General features: G+C 44.2%; 1 protein-coding gene across 1 annotated transcript in view; it reads right to left on the bottom strand.

Annotated features, from left to right (window-relative positions):
- LOC132823005 (serine/threonine-protein kinase 3/4) overlaps positions 1-23920 on the bottom strand; it is a 151562-nt gene extending 127642 nt beyond the window's left edge. Inside the window, exons 1-2 of the mRNA XM_060836531.1 lie at positions 23864-23920; positions 1925-2005 (exon numbers count right to left, since the gene is read on the bottom strand). Coding sequence (XP_060692514.1) covers positions 1925-2005; positions 23864-23895 — 113 coding nt within the window. The 5' untranslated portion in view covers positions 23896-23920. The remainder of the gene's footprint in view (positions 1-1924; positions 2006-23863) is intronic.
- Positions 23921-24590: the final 670 nt, after the last annotated feature.

The following is a 24590-nucleotide window of genomic DNA, read 5'->3' as shown; positions in this document are numbered from 1 at the left end:
AGAAGAGTATAAAGGCAATAGGAGTATACTTAAGAGGGAAATCAGGATGACAATACAGGGGTGGCAGATGGCATCTAACTCTATGTGTTGTTGATAGAGTTCCAGTTGGAACTCTATCTATCAACAAACACATCGAGTTAGACCCCCATCTACCACTCTTGGAGAAAAAGAACAGGAAATGATGTCACCACAGGAAATGCCACCACCAACCCAAACATATAAATAGAAAGCAGGAATTATCAAGTGCTTCGCCCAGAGGCCCACTGAAAATATTACCCAATAGGGTGACAAAACGTCTGGAAATGAACCTTCCAGCTCAGCGAACAAACCTACATCCAGAACCTCAACCTGAGCTACAAATCTTCTCAAAACTTGCCAAGACGGCATAATCTCACTGAATTGGAAGAGTTCATTACAACAGAGGATTGTCAAAGCTGAGTTGTTATGTATTGTCAAGACTGAGATAGACAATTTTTAACAATTAAGGCTATCAAAGGTTGCAGAGTTAAGGCAGGAAAGTGGATTTAAGGATAATCAGATCATACAACATGATCTCCAAGAATAGTGAAACAGACTTGATGGGACAAATAGCCTCCTGCATCAGCGTCATATGGCAAGTGTACCTTTCTGTCTGGTCTCCGGTCTTCAACTGCTCCTTCTTCCCAGCACTTCTCTCACCAGGTTTCCCCTCTGTTTTCGCCAGACAATGTCATTTCAATATCTTTTCAACTTCTTCCTTCAATGCTCCCTCAATCTTCACTGACGCATGCTGTGCTGGTTCCTGAACTTATTCCTTCCCATTACTCCTTACATGCACCTCAGCATCTGCATCACATTCGTATCCATTCATTGTATCATCTTAAAGTTGCCCAAGTTTTTGTATTGTACAGGTCAGCTTGTCTCAATTGTCTTGTACATTCTTTCAGTTTCAGCAATACCTTACCCTAACACACTACTATACTCTTCCAATTACTATAAGATTGAATCCATTGCTTAATTTGCATCTATCACAACTTAATGGTAAGGTCCTGAGGGAGTGTTGCTGAACAAAGAGACCTTGGAGTGCAGGTTCATAGTTCCTTGAAAGAGGAGTCGCAAATAGATAGGATAGCAAAGCAGGTGTTTAGTATGTTTTCCTTTATCGGTCAGAGAATTGCATATAGGAGTTGGGAGGTCATGTTGCGGTGCTGCAGGATATTGGTTAGGCTACTTTTAGAATATTGTGGGCAGTTCTCATCTCTCTCCTATAGGAAAGATGTTGTGAAACTTGAAAGGGTTCAGAAAAGATTTGCAAATGTGTTGCCATGGTTGGAGGGTTTGAGCTATAGGGAAAGGCTGAATACACTTGGGCTATTTTCCCTAGAGTGTCAGAGGCTGAGAGGTGACCTTACAGATTATAAAATCATGAGGGGCATGGATAGGGTAAATAGACAAAGTCCTTTCCCTGGGTTGGGGGAATCCTGAACTAGAGGGCATAGGTTTAGAGTGAGCGGGGAAAGATTTCAAAGGAACCTAAGGGGCAACTTTTTCATGCAAACGGAGGTGCGTGTGTGAAACAACCTGCCAGAGGAAGTGGAGGAGGCTGGCACAATTACAGCATTTAAAAGACACCTGGATGGGTATATGAATAGGAAGGGTTTAGCCGGATATGGGCCAAGTGCTGGGAAGTGGGACTAGATTAATTTAGGATATCTGGTCAGCATGGAAGTGTCGAACCAAAGGGTCCGTTTCTGTGCTGTACATCTCTATGACTCTATGATTCTAACTAACCCAACTTATCTGAAATGACTCACTTTCTCCAAGGCTTCTCCCATATCTTATTCGTTTTAATTGTTAATCTGCTTCAAAAGCTCAAAACGAATCCTTGCAGTTCAGCCTCAAATTATGACATAGCCCAACGTCTCAACAAACGTTCAGTACTTACCCTTCACCAAGTTTCTCCAACACATCAAAGACTTCTTCTGGCTGCTTAGTCAAACTGTCTTCGCTTAATTTTTTCAGAGACCTGTTGTCACGAGTGTGGAAAAAAATAAACATTTTAAAAATCAATTTTTGGAAGGAACACAGAAGTAAATTTAATGTCAGTACCCAATCCTTCTTTAGTCACAACTCTGGTCATCCCATTTTATATTGGCATTGCTGTGATGAATGCCTTATCTTCTGCTTAACTTCAATCTCACTTTTTTTTTTAAGATTAGATTACTTAGTGTGGAAACAGGCCCTTCGGCTCGATAAGTCCACACTGACCCACTGAAGTGCAACTCCTCCAGACCCATTCCCCTACATTTACCCCTTCACCTAACACTACGGGCAATTTAGCATGGCCAATTCACCTAACCTGCACATTTTTTGGTCTGTGGGAGGGAACCTGAGCATCTGGAGGAAACCCACGCAGACAGGGGGAGAATGTCTGTGTGGAACTGAATTGAACCTGGGTCTCTGGCGCTGTGAGGCAGCAGTGCTAACCAATGTGCTACCGTGCCGCCCCTGACTTTCTTGTCAGATCTCTCATACCCCTTCATTCCCATTAGATCCATTCTTTACAAGGACTGAAAATTCCTGGACATCCATTCATCAAGTGTTTTTTGACCTTAAAGTTCAGATCTATTCAAAATTTAGAAATAACAATAAACTGAAGCTGACAATTTAACTATCAGTCACGTTTAAATATTTGGTTCAATAATTTAGCTTCCAAATTGGATAGCTATGGCAAAATTACTCTAAAAAAGGTGATTTTTTTAAAAAAAATCAGTCATCACTGTGATCATGATTAAAGGACTGCCTTTTAAGGTTTTTGTCCTACAGTTCTATTTATTTGATGGAAAAATTCCCTCCATTCAAATCTCCTAAAACGTGAAAGAATTCCAGACTCAAATCTGGCAAGAGCCGAGCACAGAGGATGACATGCTAAAACACCTCACAGCAATTTATGCAACTGAATCTTCACTGACTGAGTGCACTATTCTAGAAAGACAACATTCTTGTCTGGGAATATTGATGAAAAGATAAGACATGCTGCAAAAGCTTTACATCTTGTAGTTATCAGGGCAAATAAGAAACAAGAACGTTAAGTTTCAAAAAGATCACAACCATTTATACTGCAGGAGAGTAGAATGCTGATAGGTTGGCAAGTCAACTCTCACTGGCTGAGGTATTGCCATGAAGGAAGTAACAGGGAACTGCAAGTTCCTCAAGTAATTCAAAAAAAGGCTAGGCTTGAACAAGTTCCTCTTATTTGCAGAGAATGAGTCACTGTGTTAGATGTCATTTCCAGTAACACGTGAGCCACACTGGTGGCTCAATTGGTTAACATTAGCGCACACACAGGATTTAAAGAAATATAAAAGATAGGGTCAGGAGTAGGCCATCAGACCCCTTCATCCTTCTCCAACGTTCATGATGATCATGGCGAATTGAATTCAATACCCTAATCCTACCCTTGCCCAATATCCCCTGATCCCTTCAGCCACAAGAGCTATAGGCATATATGAAAAATAATGTTTTGACATCCACTCTCTGGGTGAAGCAATTTTTCATCTCAGTCCTAAAAAGGTTTACTACTTCTCCTTAAACTAGGATGCCTGGTTCTGAACTCCTCCACCCTCAGGAACATCCTTACTGCATCTACCAGTCTAGTCCTGTTAGAATTTTATGGGTTTTAGATCCCTCATTCTTCTAAATTTTGGTGAATACAATCCTGACCAATCCAACCTCTCCTTATATGTCAGTCCTGCCATCTTAGGAATCAATTTGGCGGACCTTTGTAATAGCAAGAGCATCCTTCCTCAGGGCAGCATGGTGGCACAGTGGTTAGTACTGCTGCCTCACAGTGCCAGAGACCCAGGTTCAAAGTTTACACATTCTCACCGTTTCTGCGTGAGTTTCCTCCGGGTGCTCCAGGTTCCTCCCACAGTCCAAAAAAAATGTGCAGGTTAAGTGAATTGGCCATGCTAAATTGCCTGTAGTGTTAGGTGTCTGGGTGGGTTGCTCTTCGGAGGGTCGGTGTGGACTTATTGGGCCGAAGGGTCTGTTTCCATACTATAAGTAATCTAATCTAATCTAAAACTGCATGCAATATTCCAGGTGAGGCCTCACTAATGCCATGTATAATTGCAGCAAGACATTTTCGTTCCTGTACTTGAACTCCCTTGCTATAAAGACAAACATACAATTTGCTTTCTTTCACTTCACTTGCTTTCAGCAATCTGTGCACGAGTACATCTAGGTGTCATTGAACAATCCCCCCTCTCAGTTTACAGCCAAACAATAATGTGCCTTCTAATTCCTGCTACCAAAGTGGATACCTTCACATTTATCCACATGACACTGCAGTTGCCTACTCACTCAGCAGGTCCAGATCACACCAGCACCTCTGCACCCTCCTCACAGCTCACTCTTCAATCCAGTTGCACCATCAGCAAAGTTTGAGTTATCACACTTCGACTCTTCATCTAAATCGCCTACATTTGACTGCTCAGCTATGGTGCCCAATCAAATCACATTTAACTGTCAACTTTTGATCTTGTGGTTCATAACTTCACAGCAACGCAAGACAGCTTGCAGCACTGAAGTGCAATAACTGGGGTAGTGCAACAAAACACTACCAACAGTGAGGTCACAGAAACAGCAAGGAAACAAATCAAATATCCTGTTCCTTTTGCATCACCAATACTTTGACTGAATTTCAAACAAGCTGTGGCTCTTCGCTTTATAAAATAATCTGCTGAAAAGTGACTGATAGAAGCCTTTAAGGGATCAGTTGGTGGGTGGGAAATAAATAAGGAACTTCAATTTGTTAGGAGACCAAAACGAACGGCCATAAATTGATTTATCAGTGACTATCTTCTAAAGGGGAATTTAGGAGAAAAAGATTTTTGTCTAAAGAGTGTTTAGAATGTGGAACTGGCAACAACATGGAGTAGCTATGGTGAATAGCACATAAGGGGAAGCTCAACAAAACATGATAGACAAAGAAATGAGAGGATATGTTGATAGGGTTAGATGAAGTTCATGTATTACAGAGGCACTATCACAGACCAGCTGGGCAGAAGGGACTGTTTCTGCGCTGTCGTTTTTTCACAATTCTTTGGTTACAATTCTGCATTTTTTTTAAATATAAAAATGGGCCGAGACTCTTCACCTTGGTTTCCCAGACAGCAACAGCCATTATTTCAATGTTATTCAGTACATGCATGCTGCTTCTGACAGCCTTCTACTTTGATCATACAATTCGCTTACAATGAACAGATTACAGACCATCTGCTGTCTCTTGGGATACTGAACCTGTGAATAGAGATGTCACCTGATATTTGTCTGCAACCAAAAATGGTGTTTCTGCAGCTCAGAACATAAGTAGCAGACCAGATCACAGTATACTTGAGTAGACCATTTATTGTTCATTCAATCTTCACTGACATGATCTGCTCTTCACATGCTTCTACATTTGCACATCCTGGCACACATCTACCTCTTGCTTCATGTCCCAAAATATTGCCGCACAAATTGTACACAAGTCGAGGTCATTACAGAGCTCCTACGTGTGGAAATTGCTGTCAAAGGTTGCACGTGACAAGAGGACAGTACATTTCTTTTTGATGCTGCTTATTTTATCAACTGCCCAGAGGCGTCAACAGCTGGCAAGCCTGATGGCCATAGCCTCCTCTGGAGGCTGAGGGAAGACATTAAGGAAATGTAGTCAGTTGCTTATCAGCCAGCCCCACATGAGAATGACACTGCTTCTGACAGTTACAAACCCTGGAAACTGGGCTTCAAGTGAGGATTCCAGAACTCTATCAGTAGTGTACACTCCCATCAAGCAGGCGGACATCACAGAGCTCTTCCTATGATCTCCCACCCTTACTTGGAGATAATGCAGAGGCTAAACCACAATGACATGAATCATACTTTACTCCCTATAAACCTCCCAGTCCCTGTGGAACGCCAAACTAGACGTAATTACATGTTAAGCAAAACTAAACGTTTTATCTGGCTGTACACAGTGATGCAAAACTATACCAAGTTAAGGCACAGTGCAAATGGAATTCATTTAATTATTCCTGTTTATTTTTAAATTCAACCTCCACCCACTCCACCTAAAATGCCCACAAACTGGCATCATTTCAAAGCAACTGACTGTACTTGCTATTTCAGTCCAATTTTTGTCCTGTTAGCAAGTACAGTTTTGTCATTGACCAGCAAAACCTTAATGGTCTCAACAAAGCAGTGCTAGAATCAATATCCCAAATCGGCAAAAATTGAATTTCTCTTTATACTCTCAGTCGTTTACCTAGCTGTAGCAGACAGGCAGGAGGCTGGAAGAACACAGCAAGCCAGGCAGCATCAGGAGGTGGAGAAGTCCACGTTTCGGACATAACCCTTCTTCAGGAATGGGGGTGGGTATAGAGGGAGCTGCAGATAGAGGTAGAGGTGGGGGGGCGAGGGCAGAAGTTAGAAGGATCATGCATGAAACATTAACTTCTCCATCTCCTGATGCTGCCTGGCTTGCTGTGTTCTTCCAGCCTCTTGCTTGCCTACTTTGGATTCCAGCATCTGCAGTTTCTTGGTCTCTTTACCTAGCTATCCCCAGGTTGCCTGCCTTAGTACCAGAACGGCATTGTCTACCTTGGGTGTAAAGTTTGAGTGTGTAAGCCCTACTCCGGAGTCTTGAATATGTAAGTCCCAGCTGATATTCCAGCCCAGCACTGAAGGAGGCTGTACAGACAAAGATGCCACCTTTCGGATCAAACATTAACTTGAGGCCCAACCTGCTCTCACAGTGGACATAAAAGATCCTCTGGATCCAGGTGTTACACTCCAGAACACCATGTAGTTAGGATAAAACTGGACAAAAGTGAGGACTGCAGATGTTGAGGATTAGAGTCAAGAGTGTGATGCTGGAAAAGCACAGCAGGTCAGGCAGCAACCAAGGAGCAGGAAAATCTGCATTTTGGGCAAAAGCCCTTCATCAGGATTCCTGATGAAGGGCTTTTGCCAAAAATGTCGATTTTCCTGCTCCTTGGATGCTGCCTGACCTGTTGTGTTTTTCCAGCACCAGTCTCTAGGATAGAACTGGAGTCAGTCTTGAACATTTTATAGTGATTTATGTCCACAGATGCATATTATTAATCCAATAATCATAGTTGTTCAATCCTACATATGGGAGACACAAGTGGATCCCCATTTAAGTCCAATAATCTGCATACAATTCAATATAATAAGCATGCAGTTAACACTACCTGAAAAGGAGGGAACTCACCCACTCATAACCAATGGTTGTCCTTTGCAACAATATCGGTAGGAAAGAGGGTCTGCTCAATCTCCCTGGAGTCTGCGAGAATTTGTCTGTCAAGTTTCTTACATTACAACAGTGATCACATTTTCAAAGTGCGTAATGGCTGCAATGCACTTTGGACAGTCCTGATGTTTTGACTAGAACCATGTGAATGCAAGTCTCTCTCTTATTTGCCTCGTGGCTCATTTCCATAGTTAACCCGACTAATTATTGAAGACTGACATTGAGTACTGCAGCAGTTATGACACAGATACAAAATCGGTCAGGTTTAATATTTATCTAACAGTTTTGCAAATCCAATTATTCTCTTGAACTCTGCTTACAAAGAGCAGCACTGAGCTGAAAACAGGATAAGTATTGACCAACATATAACCTTTGTAGCACTCCTCAAATCTGAAGTGTCAAAAGAGGAAGTGATGGCACCTAATAGCTGCAGCAGTTGAGAATTCTTTTTGTTTATTTGGCTGCAAGCCCTCCGAAAAACAAAGGCAAACAGCATGTTGCTCAAAATTACATCTCAACATACTAATTAAGAGAGAAGTAGGCCCCTGAACCCCTCGAGTCTGCTCCACCATTCAATAAGATCCTGACCAATCTGATTACTACACATTCCCACCGACGCATCATATCGTTTCACTCCTTACCATTCAGCCCTACCAAAGACCAGCTACAGCTTTGCTTTAACTTGCTCATTGCTATATTCAAATTTCTCCGTTACCCTCAGCCCTCTGCAATCTCCTCCAGTTCTGCTTACTTCTACTGTTCCCACTTACTTTGGGGAAACGTTCGCCAATCAGCTCATGAGAATCTTTGTCCAATGGGAGAAGTGTCTGAAACCAGGGGCCATAAGTTTAAGATGAAGAATAAGAGCGGCTTAGAGATCTGAGAAATAAGAAGTGTTCACCCACAGGGTAGTAGAAATATGGAACTTACTGCCTGAGGGCGTTGTGAGACAGGTTCTCTCACAACCTTTAACAAGCATCTGGATAAGCACCGAAAATGCTAGGGCATACTAGGCTCCTCTTGCAAGGATGCCTGCCTTGAAGAAGTTTTCTTCCTCTCGCTTTTATTCCTGATGAAGGGCTTTTGCCCGAAACGTCGATTTCGCTGCTCGTTGGATGCTGCCTGAACTGCTGTGCTCTTCCAGCACCACTGATCCAGAATCTGGTTTCCAGCATCTGCAGTCATTGTTTTTACCATACTAGGCTATGAGCCAGGTGCAGTTAAATGGAATTAGTCTAGTTTTGTTTGTCGGCACACAGAACAGATATAGTGGTCCAAAGGCCAGTTTCTATGCTATATGAAGACAGAAAAGGTGCTCTACAAATGTCAGTTAATGCTGATAATTTAAGAATCCAAAGAATAGATTTTTTTTTACAAAACGAAACCTCATATGCGCTATTGCAGAAGACAAAGGCACAGAATTTGCCATTAATCAGCCACTGGTTCTGTTGATAAACTTACAGTAATAATGCAACTGGGCTGACCACAGGAATTAAATGGCCCTCAGCACTCGGGGGATTATTGCTGGCAGTGGCCAGTGTGCATGAGTTGGTCACCGGCTGCATGAAGACTAATGGTGGAACTTCCAAAGCCACAGTGGATATTTTCTTTAAAATCACAATCCAGCAAGATTTATTCAATCATCCTAGAGTTAGATCACAAATTCCCACCATTGAAAGAGAGATGGAAGGTGCCATCAACAATGCTATCAGGCAGCACACTGCTCACAGATGCAGAGTTTGGGTGATGTCAGATTGACCACCCTCCTAACCTAAGTTTCCTCTGATCTCTCTTGCTGCTGTGCTGACCTCCGATATATGTATGCACATCAATTGGCAAGCACACACTCCTAGCAGTTTAGAGGGAACATTGCTCCTGACCTCACTGCAGCCTCAGATCAAACATGGACAAGAGAGCTGAATTCCAGAGATGAGCCAAGAGTGACCAACTTTAACATCAAAGCCACATCCGCCTGTGCATTAAGCAGCCCTATCAAAACTGCAGTGAATCGGAATTGGTGGCAACTCTTTGCTGATTGGAGTCATACCAGGTACAAAAGACGATGGCTGTGGTTGGTGGAGGTCAGTCATCTCAGCTGCAGACATCTCTGCAGGAATTGCACCAGTACTTGCAGCAGCTTCACCAATGACCTTCCCTCCATCCTAAGGTCAGACATGAGGATGCTCACTGACGACAGCACAACTTCCAGCAACTCCTGCGACTCTTCAGAGCTGGACAACATTCACACTTGGGACGACAAATGGTACGTATCAAACTGACCACACAAATGCCAAGCAATCAGCATCTCCAATGAAAGAGAATTTAACCATCACTCCTTGACATTCAGTGGCATTACCATCACTGAATCCCACATTATCAACATATGTAGGGTTACCACTGACCAGCAACTGAATGGGACAGTGGCCATTAGATCAGGATGGGAATCCTGCAACAAGAAACTCACCAATTGATTCCCAAGCCTGTACATCACCTATAAGGCACAAGTCAGGAATGTGATGGAATTCCTGCTACTTGCCTGGATAAGCACAGCTCCAACAACTTTCAAAAAGCTCGACACAATCCAGGACAAAGCAATCTGTTTGACTGGCTCCACATCCATAAACATCCATTCCCTGCATCATCAACATTCAGCAGTGGCAGGGTGTATTTCCTACAGGATGTGCTGCAGGAATTCACCAAGTCTCCTTCAACAGCACCTCCTAACCTCATTGTTCCTACCATTGAGAAGGTCAAGGAGAGCAGATTCATGAGACCACCACCAGTAAGTTCCCCTCCAAGCCACCCAATATCTTAACTTGGAAGAAATGACAATGTACTTCCATGTCGCTGGGTCAAAATATTGGAATTCCCTCCCTTACTGCATTGTCAGTTTACCTCAACAAAATGAAGTGCAGCAGTTTAAGGCAGCAACGCAACACCACCTTCTCAACTGCATCGAGGGATGGACGATAAATGCTGGCCCAGCCAAAGACATTCAGATCCCACAAACGAACAAAGAATGACCACTCATGTGAGTGTCCAATATCATAACATTACCACATCCAACTATCCATGATTCCTGCTGAATCAGTACCATTGCAAATATCCAAATGCCATCCAAAAAATGTTGGCCCACACCCCCCAGATAGCCCACTAACATTCACTGCCTAGCCACTCCTTAAAAACAACTGTAACCAGTGTTTTGGACACTTGTCTCCATGACACTTTACTACAGACAGCTTCACTTAGGCAACGCAGCGGAGAGGAAGTGCCTCTGTGCCCCTCAACACATAACTCAAAGGTCAGTGTCAGAAAAAGATGAGGCATAGTTTCATTAAGCACAGAAGAGGCCCTTTGACCCATCAATTGTGTGTGAATCCACCTACATTAATCCTACTCTTCAGTACTTGGCCCATAACCCTGAATGTTATGGCATTTCAAGTGCTCATCCACGTATGTTTTAAACGATTATGAGGATTCCTGTTTCTACCAACCGCCCAGGCAGTGCATTCTAGACTCCCATCACCCTCTGCAGAGTCCAACATTTTGAGTAAGCATGAATCAGTGGCACTATTAATAGTCAGATAAGTTTAGAGTTAATTATGGCATTCAAACCCCTCAATTATACAGGGGTAATCATGCTGTAAAGGAGCCCAGCAGTTCCAATTTATCAACAGTTATTCACATATTCAGTCTACAATGCAGACAAAAATATTGAGTAGTGACCTTGCAAGGCTATATATCCTGTTCAGCTGAAAATGTGTTGCTGGTTAAAGCACAGCAGGTTAGGCAGCATCCAAGGAATAGGAAATTCGACGTTTCGGGCATAAGCCCTTCATCAGGAATGAGGAGAGTGTGCCAAGCAGGCTAAGATAAAAGGTAGGGAGGAGGGACTTGGGGGAGGGGCATTGGAGATGTGATAGGTGGAAGGAGGTCAAGGTGAGGGTGATAGGCCGGAGTGGGGTGGGGGCGGAGAGGTCAGGAAGAAGATTGCAGGTTAGGAGGGCGGTACTGAGTTGAGGGAACCGACTGAGACAAGGTGGGGGGAGGGGAAATGAGGAAACTGGAGAAATCTGAATTCATTCCTTGTGGTTGGAGGGTTCCCAGGCGGAAGATGAGGCGCTCTTCCTCCAGCCATCGTGTTGTTATGTTCTGCCGGTGGAGGAGTCCAAGGACCTGCATGTCCTTGGTGGAGTGGGAGGGAGAGTTAAAGTGTTGAGCCACGGGGTGGTTGGGTTGGTTGGTCCGAGTGTCCCTGAGGTGTTCTCTGAAGCGTTCCGCAAGTAAGCGGCCCATCTCCCCAATATAGAGGAGGCCACATCGGGTGCAGCGGATGCAATAGATGATGGGTGTGGAGGTACAGGTGAACTTGTGGCGGATATGGAAGGATCCCTTGGGGCCTTGGAGGGAAGTGAGGGAGGAGGTGTGGGCGCAAGTTTTACATTTCCTGCGGTTGCAGGGGAAGGTGCCGGGAGTGGAGGTTGGGTTGGTGGGGGGTGTGGACCTGACGAGGGAGTCACGAAGGGAGTGGTCTTTGCGGAACGCTGATAGGGGAGGGGAGGGAAATATATCCCTGGTGGTGGGGTCCGTTTGGAGGTGGCGGAAATGACGGCGGATGATACGTTGTATACGGAGGTTGGTGGGGTGGTAGGTAAGAACCAGTGGGGTTCTGTCTTGGTGGCGGTTGGAGGAGCGGGGCTCAAGGGCGGAGGAGCGGGAAGTGGAGGAGATGCGGTGGAGGGCATCGTCTATCACGTCTGGGGGGAATCTGCGGTCCTTGAAGAAGGAGGCCATCTGGGCTGTGCGGTGTTGGAACTGGTCCTCCTGGGAGCAGATGCAGCGGAGACGAAGGAATTGGGAATATGGGATGGAGTTTTTACAGGGGGCAGGGTGGGAGGAGGTGTAGTCCAGGTAGCTGTGGGAGTCAGTCGGTTTATAGTAGATGTCTGTGTTGAGTCGGTCGCCCGAGATAGAAATGGAAAGGTCTAGGAACGGGAGGGAGGAGTCTGAGACAGTCCAGGTGAATTTGAGGTCGGGATGGAAGGTGTTAGTAAAGTTGATGAACTGTTCAACCTCCTCGTGGGAGCACGAGGCAGCGCCGATACAGTCATCGATGTAGCGGAGGAAAAGGTGGGGGGTGGTGCCAGTGTAGTTGCGGAAGATGGACTGTTCCACATATCCTACGAAGAGACAGGCATAGCTGGGGCCCATGCGGGTGCCCATGGCATCTCCTTTAGTTTGGAGGAAGTGGGAGGATTGAAAAGAGAAGTTATTCAGGGTGAGGACCAGTTCAGTCAGTCGAAGGAGGGTGTCAGTGGAAGGGTACTGGTTGGTGCGGCGGGAAAGGAAGAAGCGGAGTGCTTTGAGTCCTTCGTGATGGGGGATGGAGGTGTACAGGGACTGGATGTCCATCGTGAAAATAAGGCGTTGGGGACCGGGGAAGCGAAAATCATGGAGGAGGTGGAGGGCATGGGTGGTGTCCCGAACGTAGGTGGGGAGTTCTTGGACTAAAGGGGACAGAACCCGTGTCGAGGTACGCGGAGATGAGTTCGGTGGGGCAGGAGCAGGCTGAGACAATGGGTCGGCCGGGGCAGGCAGGTTTGTGGATTTTGGGCAGGAGGTAGAAACGGGCGGTGCGGGGTTGTGGGACTATGAGGTTGGAGGCGGTGGATGAGAGATCCCCTGAGGTGATGAGGTCCTGGATGGTCTGGGAGATGATGGTTTGGTGGTGGAAGGTGGGGTCGTGGTCAAGGGGGCGATAAGAGGAGGCGTCCGCGAGCTGGCGTTTGGCTTCAGCGGTGTACAGGTCAGTGCGCCAAACTACTACCGCGCCTCCCTTGTCTGCCGGTTTGATGGTGAGGTTGGGATTGGAGCGGAGGGAGTGGAGGGCTGCACGTTCTGAGGGTGAGAGGTTGGAGTGGGTGAGAGGGGTGGACAGGTTGAGTCGGTTAATGTCGCAGCGGCAGTTGGCTATAAATAGGTCGAGTGCGGGTAAGAGGCCAGCACGGGGTGTCCAGGTGGATGGGGTGTGTTGGAGGCGGGAGAAGGGGTCGTCAGAGGGTGGGCGGGAGTCTTGGTTGTGAAAGTAGGCACGGAGGCGAAGGCGGCGGAAGAATTGTTCAATATCTCGCCGCGTGTTGAACTCATTGATCCGAGGGCGTAGGGGAATGAAGGTGAGGCCCCTGCTGAGGACTTATATATCTTGTTCACCCATCACCATAGCACTTCAGTTTGGAGATCTCCTCCTGATTTCTAAATTCTTCTGTTTTCTCTCCCTCTCTATTTTTGTAACCACCTCCAGCTTTAAAGCTTTCCAACATCTAATTGCTCCTCCTTCAGCTCTCTTGCACATTCCCAATTTTCATCACTCCATTCCGGATACACATGGCTTCAGATGCTAGACTCTAAGCACTTAGATTCCCTACCAAAATATCCCTGCATCTTTGCCCTTAAAGTCCTCCTTGAATCAGCTTGTTTCAACTAAGCTTTTAGTCACCTGCACTCATGTCAGATGTAGCTCAGTGTAATGGTTCTGTTAAAGTGCTGATAGAAATGCAAGCTGTTGTTGGAACTGATTTTGGACCCTTAGGAAAAGAGAGGGAACTTAAATAAATTAAGAACCTGGTTAAGTAAGAGTTAACAATTCAGATGGGCTTCATGATATTGACAATTAACTCTAGCTTTTAGTCATTTATGTCATAATGCAAACATTTTGTTTTCTACAGGAACAATGGACAGAACATGCAGCAATATTCTGGTCACAGTTCATATTGTACTCAATGTTAATGTACCCAATGTTAAGGCCTGGGGGAGTGGAAAGAAATTTCTTAGCCATATTCCTGGAGGGAAACACTTTGAAACGCTCCAGGATCGCCCATCTCAAAATTCCATACATCACAGTACCCAATCACATTCCTGAAAGGACACTGTTGGGGAACAGGAGGTGCATTTATGTTAATTGAAGTCTTGGTACTTTCCTATTCAAATCTCATGCCACTTTTAAAACTATGTATCATAAAAATCTAAGAATTATCCAGTACAGGAGACCCTTCAACCCAGTGAGCTTGCGCCTAGTCTTCGAGTGAAGTACCAATTAATCACATTTGCTGCTCTGTTCCATGTCCTTACAAATTCTTTCCCTTCAAGTATTTATCCAATCCTACTGTGCATGTTATTATTCTAGGATCTCCCCATTCCCACTGCTTTTTCAGACAGTATGTCCCACATGACAACATGATGTATAAACATTATCCTCCAATAACAAATTACATTTACACAGTGCCTTAAGCAAACTAAAACCTCCCAAGGTACAGAGGAATGAGGGCAGAGCGTTGGAAGTGATCTATATGGACTTCAGTAAGGCGTTCGACAAGATTCCTCATGGGACACTTGTTAGCAAGCTTAGATCTCATGGAATGCAAGGAAAACTCACCATTTGGATACAGAACTGGCTCAAAGTAGGTGGTGGGGGAGGGCGGTTTTTCAGACGAGGCCTGTGACCAGTGGAGCGCCAAAAGGATCAGTGATGGGTCCACCTCTTTCCGTCATTTATATAAATAATTTGGACGTGAGCATAAGAGGTATAGTTAATAAGTTTGTAGATGACACCAAAATTGGAGGTGTAGTGGACAGCAAATAAGGTTACCTCAGAGTACAACAGGATCTTGACCAGATGGGCCAATGGGCTGAGGAGTGGCAGATGGAGTTTAAATTTAGATAAATGAGAGGTAGTGAATTTTGGGAAAGTAAATCTTAGCAGGACTTAAACACTTAATGGTAAGGACCTAGGGAGTGTTGCTGAACAAAGAGACTTTGAAGTGCAGGTTCATAGCTCCTTGAAAGTAGGGTGGCAGGTGGATAAGATAATGAAGGCAGCGTTTTGTACGCTTCCCTTTATTGGTCAGAGTTTTGAGTATAGGCATTGAGAGATCATGTTGTGGCTGTACAGGACATTGGTTAAACCACTGTTGAAATATTGCATGCAATTCTGGTCTCCTTCCTATTGGAAAGATGTTGTGAAACATGAAAGGGTTCAGAAAGGATTTACAAGGATGTTGCCGGGGTTGGAGGATTTGAGCTACAGGGAGAGGCTGAACAGGCTGGGGATGTTTTCCCTGGAGCGTCGAGGCTGAGGGGTGACCTTATAGAGGTTTACAAAATTATGAGGGACATGGATAGGATAAAGAGACAAAGTCTTTTCTCTAGGGTAGGAGAGTCCCGAACTAGAAGGCATAGGTTTAGGGTGAGAGGGGAAAGATTAAAAAAAAAAGAGAGACCTAAAGGGCAACATTTTCTCACAGAGGGTGGTACGTATATGGAATGAGCTGCCAGACGAAATGGTGGAGGCTTGTACAATTACAGCATTTAAAAGGCATCTGGATGAGTATAGGAATAGGAAGGGTTTTCAGGGATATGGGCCGGGTGCTGGCAAGTGGGACTAGGTTGAGTTGGGATAACTGGTTGGCATGGATGAGTTGGACCGAAGGGTCTCTTTCTGTGCTGTACATCTCTATGACTCTATGGCATTTGATTATCCAGGAAGACTGCAAAGTCCCGATTCTTGGCTAGATGATGTCATCTGGCATTCGATTATCCGGAATTCGATTAACCGAACAAAATACTGCCCGCCCGTGTGCTTGGGATAATCAAGCAACTACTTAACAGAAGCATTATAAATTAAAATTTGACACGTAGCCCCATATGACAGTTTTAGGACACTAACCAAAGTCTTTGTCAAAATAGATAGTTTAAAGGAACGTCATAAAGGAAGAGTGTGAGTGAGACAGAGAAAGTTAGGGAGTTAACTACAGAGCTTAGAACCTGCGTATCTGAAGTAACAGAAACCGATGGTGGAACCATTTAAATTGGGGACGGTCAAGAGGTCAGAATTGGAGGAGCACAGATAATGTGGGAGTGTTCTGCAGCTGAGAAGATTACAGAGAAAGGGAGGGGCGAGGAGGATTTGTAAACAAGGACAACAGCTTTAAAACAGAGTTGTCCCTGAACCAGGATCCAACGTAGATCGGCATACATAGGGACAATAGCAGATTGGGACTAGGTGATAGTAAGAACACAAGCAAGGGAGTTTTGATAACAATAAGATTTGAGAAAGGCCAATCAGAGTGCATTGGAATAGTCAAGTCTAGGAATAACAAAGGCTGATCTTAATGACAGTGTTGATATAAGCCAAGAAGCTCATTTTGGGAAAAAAAAACACCAAGATTTTAAAAAATCTGATTCAACCTCATTTAAACTCTTTCTGATCAGTGACCTTTCTAATTTATCCTAATTGAATCCAATAAAACCTCTGTGGTTTTGGACAATGGCATAGCCAATTACAATATATATTCATTCTGTTATAATCATTGACTAGTTACATATGCTATTGACTAAAATAAGAATCTTGGATGAGATAGGCAATGCCTAGCCACAAATGTCTCTTCCCAAAACCACAACATTCACTCAGAATTGAATATAATAGGTCACTGAATTCTGTGTCAGCTGTCATGTTAAAGATACAAGGTCTGAACTCCAAGCTATTGTGATGTTACTCCTAACTGATGAATAAAAAAGGCTCATAATAATGAACTGATGATGGCAATAGCAAAGGCCACTGACAATACCCTTTCAGGGCCAGTTATGAGTTCTTCTGTACACGTGAGAACCGGAATCTTCTGACATATTGGGTTACATCCCTGCCAGGCCAGAGTTGAGTCTTAAAGCACAGAAACAGATCCATCGGTTCGACTCGTCCATGCTAACCAGGCTTCCCTCACCAAACTGGCCCCATTTGCCTGTGTTTGACCCATATCCCTGTAAATCTTTCATTTTCATGTACATGTCAGAATTTCTTTTAAAAGGTTGTAATTGTACCTGCATCCACCACTTCCTCTGACTGTTCATTCCACATACGACCAGCCTGTGTTTGAACAGGTTGCCCCTCAGGTCCCTTTGAAATCTTTCTCCTCTCACCTTAAAATTATGCCCTCTAGTTTTGAACTTGGGAGTTCTCACACAAGAATTCGATGGTCAAGGAATGTGCATTCACAACACAGTCAAACAGACTGTGTTAGAAGCATGTGCCTGTCAATAACTAATGTCAGACCTTAAGAGCAGGTCATGTGATGGAAAGAACATTAGAGGTGCTACCATCACGATTCATACCTCTAAACTACAACAATGTTAAAGTGAATGTCACTAAAGTACCTCAGACTCTGTAAATTAACTATAATAAACCTCACTGATTTGGAATTGAGTGTGTTGAACAAGTACAAGATTTGTCCGTACATAGATGTTTATAGCAATATTAAAACACAGGAATATCTACTGCAAGGAGAATGAGTGCAAATGACAAACCGCAACTTGGGCATCATGAGTAAACCATTCCTCTCAACTGCAAAGGCTCCACAGAGATGTAGTGACAAAACACCACTACCAGTTTGTATAGAGTTGCAATTCAAAGACAAGCTAATGAGACTGCTAAATTGCTGCTGACAGCAATCTGCCTTTGGGGACACACAGCAACCTACATACCACAGAAAGGTTTGTCCCGTCTATAGGTATGTCAGCCACAATTCATTGAGGAAGGTTTAAAGATATGCGCATTGAAGACATTGACCCAATAACATTTAGGAACATGAGTAGACTCTGCAGCCCCTCAAGCCTGTTCCATCATTCAACGAGTATGGTTGATCTCTGATTTAACTCCACATACCTGCCTTAGGTCCATACCCATTTGCTTAACAAAACTTTATCCATCTCAGAATTAAAATTAACAACTGATCCAACGTCCACTGCCACTTGTGGAGAGGTGCGTGTGCCTGTGTCTGCAGAAGTGCTTCCGAAGTAACATCTCTTCCGGATGTTAGTCTGGTCCTAATTCTCAGACTATGTCCAACCAGTGGAAATAATTTATCTTTATCTACCCTATCGTTTCTTGTTAATATGTTGAAGACTTTGATCGAATCACTCCTTAACCTTCTAAATTCCAGATAAAACATGCCTCATAGCCACTGAAGTTGAGATATTATTGTAAACCTACTTTGCACTGTTTCCAAGTCTAGTATATCCTTAAGGTGTGATGCCCAGATTTTCTCTCAGTTCTCCAAGAGGACTCTAATCAGGGTTTTGTATAGCTGCAGCATAACCTGTGCTCTCACACACCAATTCTCTACACCAGCATTCCATTAGACTTCTTGATTATTTTCTGCACATTTTAAATATCTATACACCTGAACGCCCTAAGTCTCTCTAGACATCCACTGTAATTAACTGCATACCATCTTACAAATACCCTGTTTAAAAGGAAACACAGACTCCTGGTGTAGCACTGAGGGACTATTGCACTGTAATAGATGCCAGATTTGAGTATCCAATCTGACCAAGTGGATATTAAAAAAAATTCCTATGTAATTTTTCATCAAGAATACAGGAGATTGCAACACTGCCCTGGACAATATCTGTGCCAAATTACTATTCAAAATCATTTATCTCACAGCTGTTGGTGGAGCCTTGTACTGTTATGCTTCCTGCATTACAACAATGACTCCACTCTTGAAGTACATCTTTGGGCATGGAGTGCTCTGTGACACCCCGGATGGAGCCACTTTAATAAATGTTTGTTCCTTATTTAAAATAGCTCAAAAATCCTCTTTCCAACTGGACCCTATATTCATGAGGAAAGGAGCTAAATAATGATGATTTATAAAGACACAAGTGAATATCACACCAACACTTCAGATACAGATTAAATATTAACCAACATTTCAGCAGTGACACTGTTCACCTCATGAATCAATGACAGCAACAGCAGCTATTCTTCCTCTTTTTTTAAGAACAGGAAGTTAAGGACATCTGCGTCACTGCTAATGTTGCAGAATAGAAAGCCATTTTACCCTTTTACTGTCCCAGATTAGCAATCATAGCACTGTGACACATTTACCAAGCCTGTCAGATCAATTCCTTTCAGAAACTGACAGTTTCACTAACTCAGGCAACATCCAAGGAACAGGAGATTTGACGTTTCAGGCATAAGCCCTTCTTCAGGAATAAGCCCTTCCTGAAGAAGGGTTTATGCCCGAAACGTCGAATCTCCTGTTGTTTCGATGCTGCCTGACCTGCTGAGCTTTTCCAGCAACACATTTTCAGCTCTGATCTCCAGCATCTGCAGTCCTCACTTTCTCTTCGAAGAGTTTCACTAACTCCCCTACTCCTTCTGATGCAGAGAAGTGACGTGATGTGTGAGAATTAGAGCCAGGCCATTCAGGAGAGATGCTTGGAAGCAGCTCTTCACAGAAAGGCAGAAATCTGGAACTCTTTCCCCGCAAAGCTGTGGAGGAACTGAAAATTCCAAGACCGAGGTTAATGGATTTGTTAGCAAAGAATATTAAGGGCTACACAATCAAAATGGGTAAATGAAAGAGAGTGGGAATGTCAAACAGCATTAAACCAGGCCCATCAGCCCAGCACATCTATACTGATCAAACACCAAACTACACTAATCCCATTCACCTGCACTTCATCCATAGCCTACTATACCCGAGCATTTTAATTACTTATCCAGAAGCTCCTTAAATACTGTGAGAGCACCTGCCTCCACTACCCCCTCAGGTAGTACTTTCCATATATCTACCACCCTCTGGGTGAAAAGAAATTCCTCAGATCCCCTCTAAAGCACTTACTCCTCACCTTAAGCTTTCACTCCTCTGGTCTTAGACATAATGCCGTGAGGAAAGGATCCTCAAGATCCACTGGTTGTGCCTCTCATCATTTTGTATACCTCACCCAGCCTCCTCTGCTCCAAGGAAAACAAGGTAGACAGGCAGGAGGCTGCATGAACATAGTAAGCCAAGCAGCAGGTGAGAAGTCATCATTTTGGGTATAACACCTCTTCAGCAAGTCTTTTGTCTCTACGGCAAACAAACCCAGCCTATCCAATCTCACTCCATATCAGACTTTCAACAGGCAACATCCTGGTGAATCTTCTCTGCACCCTCTCCAAGCAATCACATTCTTCTGGTAGTATGGCAATCAGGATTGCACACAGTACTCCATCTGTGGCCTTAGCAATGTTTTATAAAGTTGTAACAAGACGTTCTTGCTCCTATGTTCAACGCCCCAGCTAATGAAGACAAGTTCTCAGTCTGCCTTTTTCACCACCCTGTCTACCTGTGCTAACACCTTTAGGGAACTATCGACTTGCATACTAAGGTCCCTTGGTTTCTCAGTACTACGAGGGACCTACCATTCACTGTGTATACCCTTTTCTTATTGGACTTTCCAAAATACAGCTAACTCCCAAATGGAGTTATAATTATGGATTAATGGAGATACAGATGGGCTGGGATCTAACTGAAAAGCAGAATGCGCTGGAAGGACTGGCTGGCCTACTTGCATTCCTGTATTCCACAGGAGACTGTAATTCTCACACAATTACAAACAAAGCCCACTTAGTCAGAGTTCCCTCTTCCATAAAGAAGGTTCCTGCAACTACATGTACCAGTCACCTTGGTACCTGAGCCATCTCATAATATTAAGAGCCTGAGTTGCCATGAGACAGAGGGCTGGGGAAATTGAACTCCAAAACAACTGTTAGATTTGCAGAAATTTGATTCATACAAGTAAATTCTTGTCCACGTGTAGATTGTTTGAGCTGAGGGGTACAGTTAGGAGTCTATCACATTAATTAACTAGAATGATTCAAAGGAGGAAGCCACTCAGCCGATCGTACCTCCGACAGTACTTTGGTAAAACTATCCATTTAATCTTAGCAGGTCCAGCAGTGCAAGAGCGAGTGAGAGAAAGAAAAGAGGTGCACAGATAGATGGAAACAGACAGAGACATGAAAGGAGTAGACAGACAAGGGGAATGTTGACAGATTCCTGATGAAGGGCTTATGCCCGAAACGTCGAATTTCCTGTTCCTTGGATGCTGCCAGACCTGCTGCGCTTTAACCAGCAACACATTTTCAGCTCTGATCTCCAGCATCTGCAGACCTCACTTTTTACTCGAATGTTGACAGTAAGCCAGAAGAGAAGCTGAATAAGTGATAATGAGTGCTAAGGGTTGGAAGCTTTCTTTCAGCTCTCATTATTACTCATTCAGCTTCTCTTCTGTCCTGGCTTACTATCAACAATCCCCTTGTTCACCTAGCCATTTCATATCTCTCTGAGTTCCAGTGCAACCTATCAACTCACCTTCTCCAATTCCTCCTCCATACACACCCCCACTCACTGCGCCCCCCCCACCACCATCTTCAGCATAACGTCATCTTTCTTAAGCTATCAGTGAAGAGTCACCAGGTTCAAAACATTAACGCTTTCTCTCCACAGATGATGCCAGACCTAATGAGTTTCTCCAGCAATTTCTATTTTGCTTCAATTCACCAAAATCTGATGTTCTTTGGTTCATCCATTTAATTTTTCTGCCTGTTCTTTCCCCATTGCTCTGTATACTACTGTCTTCAAGCATTTATCCAATTTTCCTTTAAAAAGTTACTATTGACTCTACCTCCCCAGACCTTCAGACTATTTCTTTTGACGTTCACCTCAAATCTGTGCTTTCTATTTACCGTCAACATACCTGCCAGTGAACACTTTCTCCTAATTGCCCCCAATTTTGAGCACATCTATCAAATCTCCGCCAAACCTTCTGCAATACAAACAATTCTACAATCTCTTAACCATAACAGAGACCCCCTCAGCAACTTGCCAGTAAATCCCACCTGTACATTCTCAGATGCCTGGGCATCCTCTCTCATATATGATGCCAAGAATTGGACACACCACTCCAGCTGCAGCTTAATCGGTTTGTAAAGGTTTGTCACAACTGCCTTGTCAACATGTCCAAAAGCACACCCAAGGATTCTCTGTCCCTGCACCAATTTGAAGATTTTACCATTTTGTTTACAACACTTCTCATTCTTTCCACCAAAACCAATCTGTCTACACTTTTCTTTGGAATAAATTACATCTGCCATATCTGCCTGTTTATTCTCTCAAGTCTATTACTATCCTCAAGTTACATTTCAATTGCAGCTTTGAAATTTTCCCCAGCATAACCAAGTACAGGTGTCAAGACTTGTTTTAAAAAAAAGGACTATATTCTAAAACTAATCTTTGGGAATAGCGCTGTGTGTCTGACCAGTCTGATAAACAATCATCCCTATTTTCTGCTCCATGCTGCCACTGTCCTTTTAATCTCACTAAGAAGTCTGTTATGTGGTATCTTGTCAACTTTTTTTTCAAAAATCCATGTAGCACAACATCCTCGCCCTCATATTAAGAGAATTTAAATTAACACTTATTTATTGCTATGACCAAGCATCTTCTCCTTCCAAGTGACTACCCCACATTTGCAGCCACCCTCTGACTTCAAAAGAATTCAAACAAGTTACTGAAACGCCACGTTAGACCAGAACCAGATGTGCTACGGTGCTCACTAGCACAGAAGAAACACTAAGGGTGTAGTGGGCACAGCAGGAGCTGATAACAATGCTTTGATGAAATGTTGCTAAATTTTCTTTGACTGTTTGAATTTGGTACAGTGCCCATCAGTCTGAACTATTAATGTTTTGTTTAAAAGATGTGAGGAATCATTCCCTTTTGCAGAGTTAGTTGTTGAATGAAAGTGGATTCACAAGGAGTTGTCGAAAGGGAAGTGAATAAGTCCCCAGAATGTCCAGGGACGTTTCATCCAGTCAGTGTGTTTTATTGACATTTATCAGGTCTCCTTCATGACTCAGATAGGTTCTCCCCCCAACTTCCTTCGGGAAATTTCTTGGTTGGGAAAGGAATTTTTTTTTGCGGTGTCAGGTCAGACAGCACATAATCTTAATTAAAGCAAAACATTCTGGGCGCTGAAAATCTAACAGAAAGAGAAAGCGCTGGAAGTACTCAGCAAATCTGGCAGCAACTACAGAAAGACACAGTTAATGATTCAGGACAAATGATTCTCTTCTTGGGAACCGGGTTCTGAAGAAGAATCAAAACGTTAACTGCTGCTGTCTCCAGATATGCTGCCAAACTTGTTGGGATTCTACAGCACTTGTGCATATTCTTCTTCGACGACACAGGCTTTACAAAACTATTTGCAGTGTTGTCATTTTGCTAGAATCACATTTTAGCATAGGAGACCACTCTGCCCATCCAGACTCTATCTGTCCTATTTGGGGGTGGTGGGGGGGGGGAGGAAGGAAGGGGAGTGAGGTGCTGGGAGGGGGAATGGGGGGGGGGGGGAGAGGGGAAGGGGGATGGGGGGGAGAGGGGAAGGGGGATGGGGGGGAGAGGGGAAGGGGGATGGGGGGGGAGAGGGGAAGGGGGATGGGGGGGGAGAGGGGAAGGGGGATGGGGGGGGAGAGGGGATGGGGGGGAGAGGGGAAGGGGGATGGGGGGAGGGGGACGGGGGGAGAGGGGGGAGTGTGAGGAAACTGAGGAACCGCAAGAGGGCTATCTCTGCCCTGACCCACCACTGCCGTCGACCATTTCCCCTTCCCCTTCCCCTTTCCCTTCCCCTTTCCTGTCTCCACCGTCCCGGACACACAAACCCTTTCTCCCTCTCCGGTGCTCTTACCGCCTCGGGTGCCGCCGCTGCACCTCCTCCATGTCTCGCCGCTGCACCGTTCACTTCCGCCTCAGACCGGAAATCCCCTGTCAGACACCCCACCGTGTGACGCGTCAGCGGGGCGGACGTGACATTCAGCTAAAGGCTACCAGTGAACCCGAAGTGATTGTTGACCCCGTGCGGGGCGGAAATGATTCCCGTCTATTGCGGGGCGGAAGTGTAGTTTCTTTGCAGTCGCAATGACACCGAAGCGTATGGGAGGTTGTTTTCCTACAAAAATAGATGTTCGCAACCACATTCTCCCCTCTATTTCCTTTGTCTTTCCGTTGTTTTCCCCTACTTTTTCAACTTCAGTTCTCTTTCAATTAAACGTTGTTTTCATTGCCATTCGAACGCAACAGACACAGCATCATGTGGACGGGCCGAATAGCCTTTTCTTTATCTTGTCTACAAATGTGCATTGTTCTAGCCTCAGTCCATGTGTCAGTGAATTGACCGGATCCCTCTTCCAGCACTGTATCAAAGGGGCAACGAATCATACAGTGGGACCAGTACCATTTGACCATATTACATTCAGAGCGTTAACTCTATTTCTCACTCTATAGAGTTTCTCCAGCACTTTGTTTTATTTCAGATTCCCAGCATCTACAGTATTTTATGTTCATTTGTCCCATATCCTGAATGGCATGGCTCTAATTCTCTAATCATGTCCCTTCCCTCTATCAGAAAAAGTAGG

The sequence above is a fragment of the Hemiscyllium ocellatum genome, chromosome 15, assembly GCF_020745735.1.
Source record: "Hemiscyllium ocellatum isolate sHemOce1 chromosome 15, sHemOce1.pat.X.cur, whole genome shotgun sequence".
Classification (NCBI taxonomy): domain Eukaryota; kingdom Metazoa; phylum Chordata; class Chondrichthyes; order Orectolobiformes; family Hemiscylliidae; genus Hemiscyllium; species Hemiscyllium ocellatum.
Note: the sequence above shows the minus strand (reverse complement) of the source record. Positions and strands in the feature narration are given on the sequence as shown.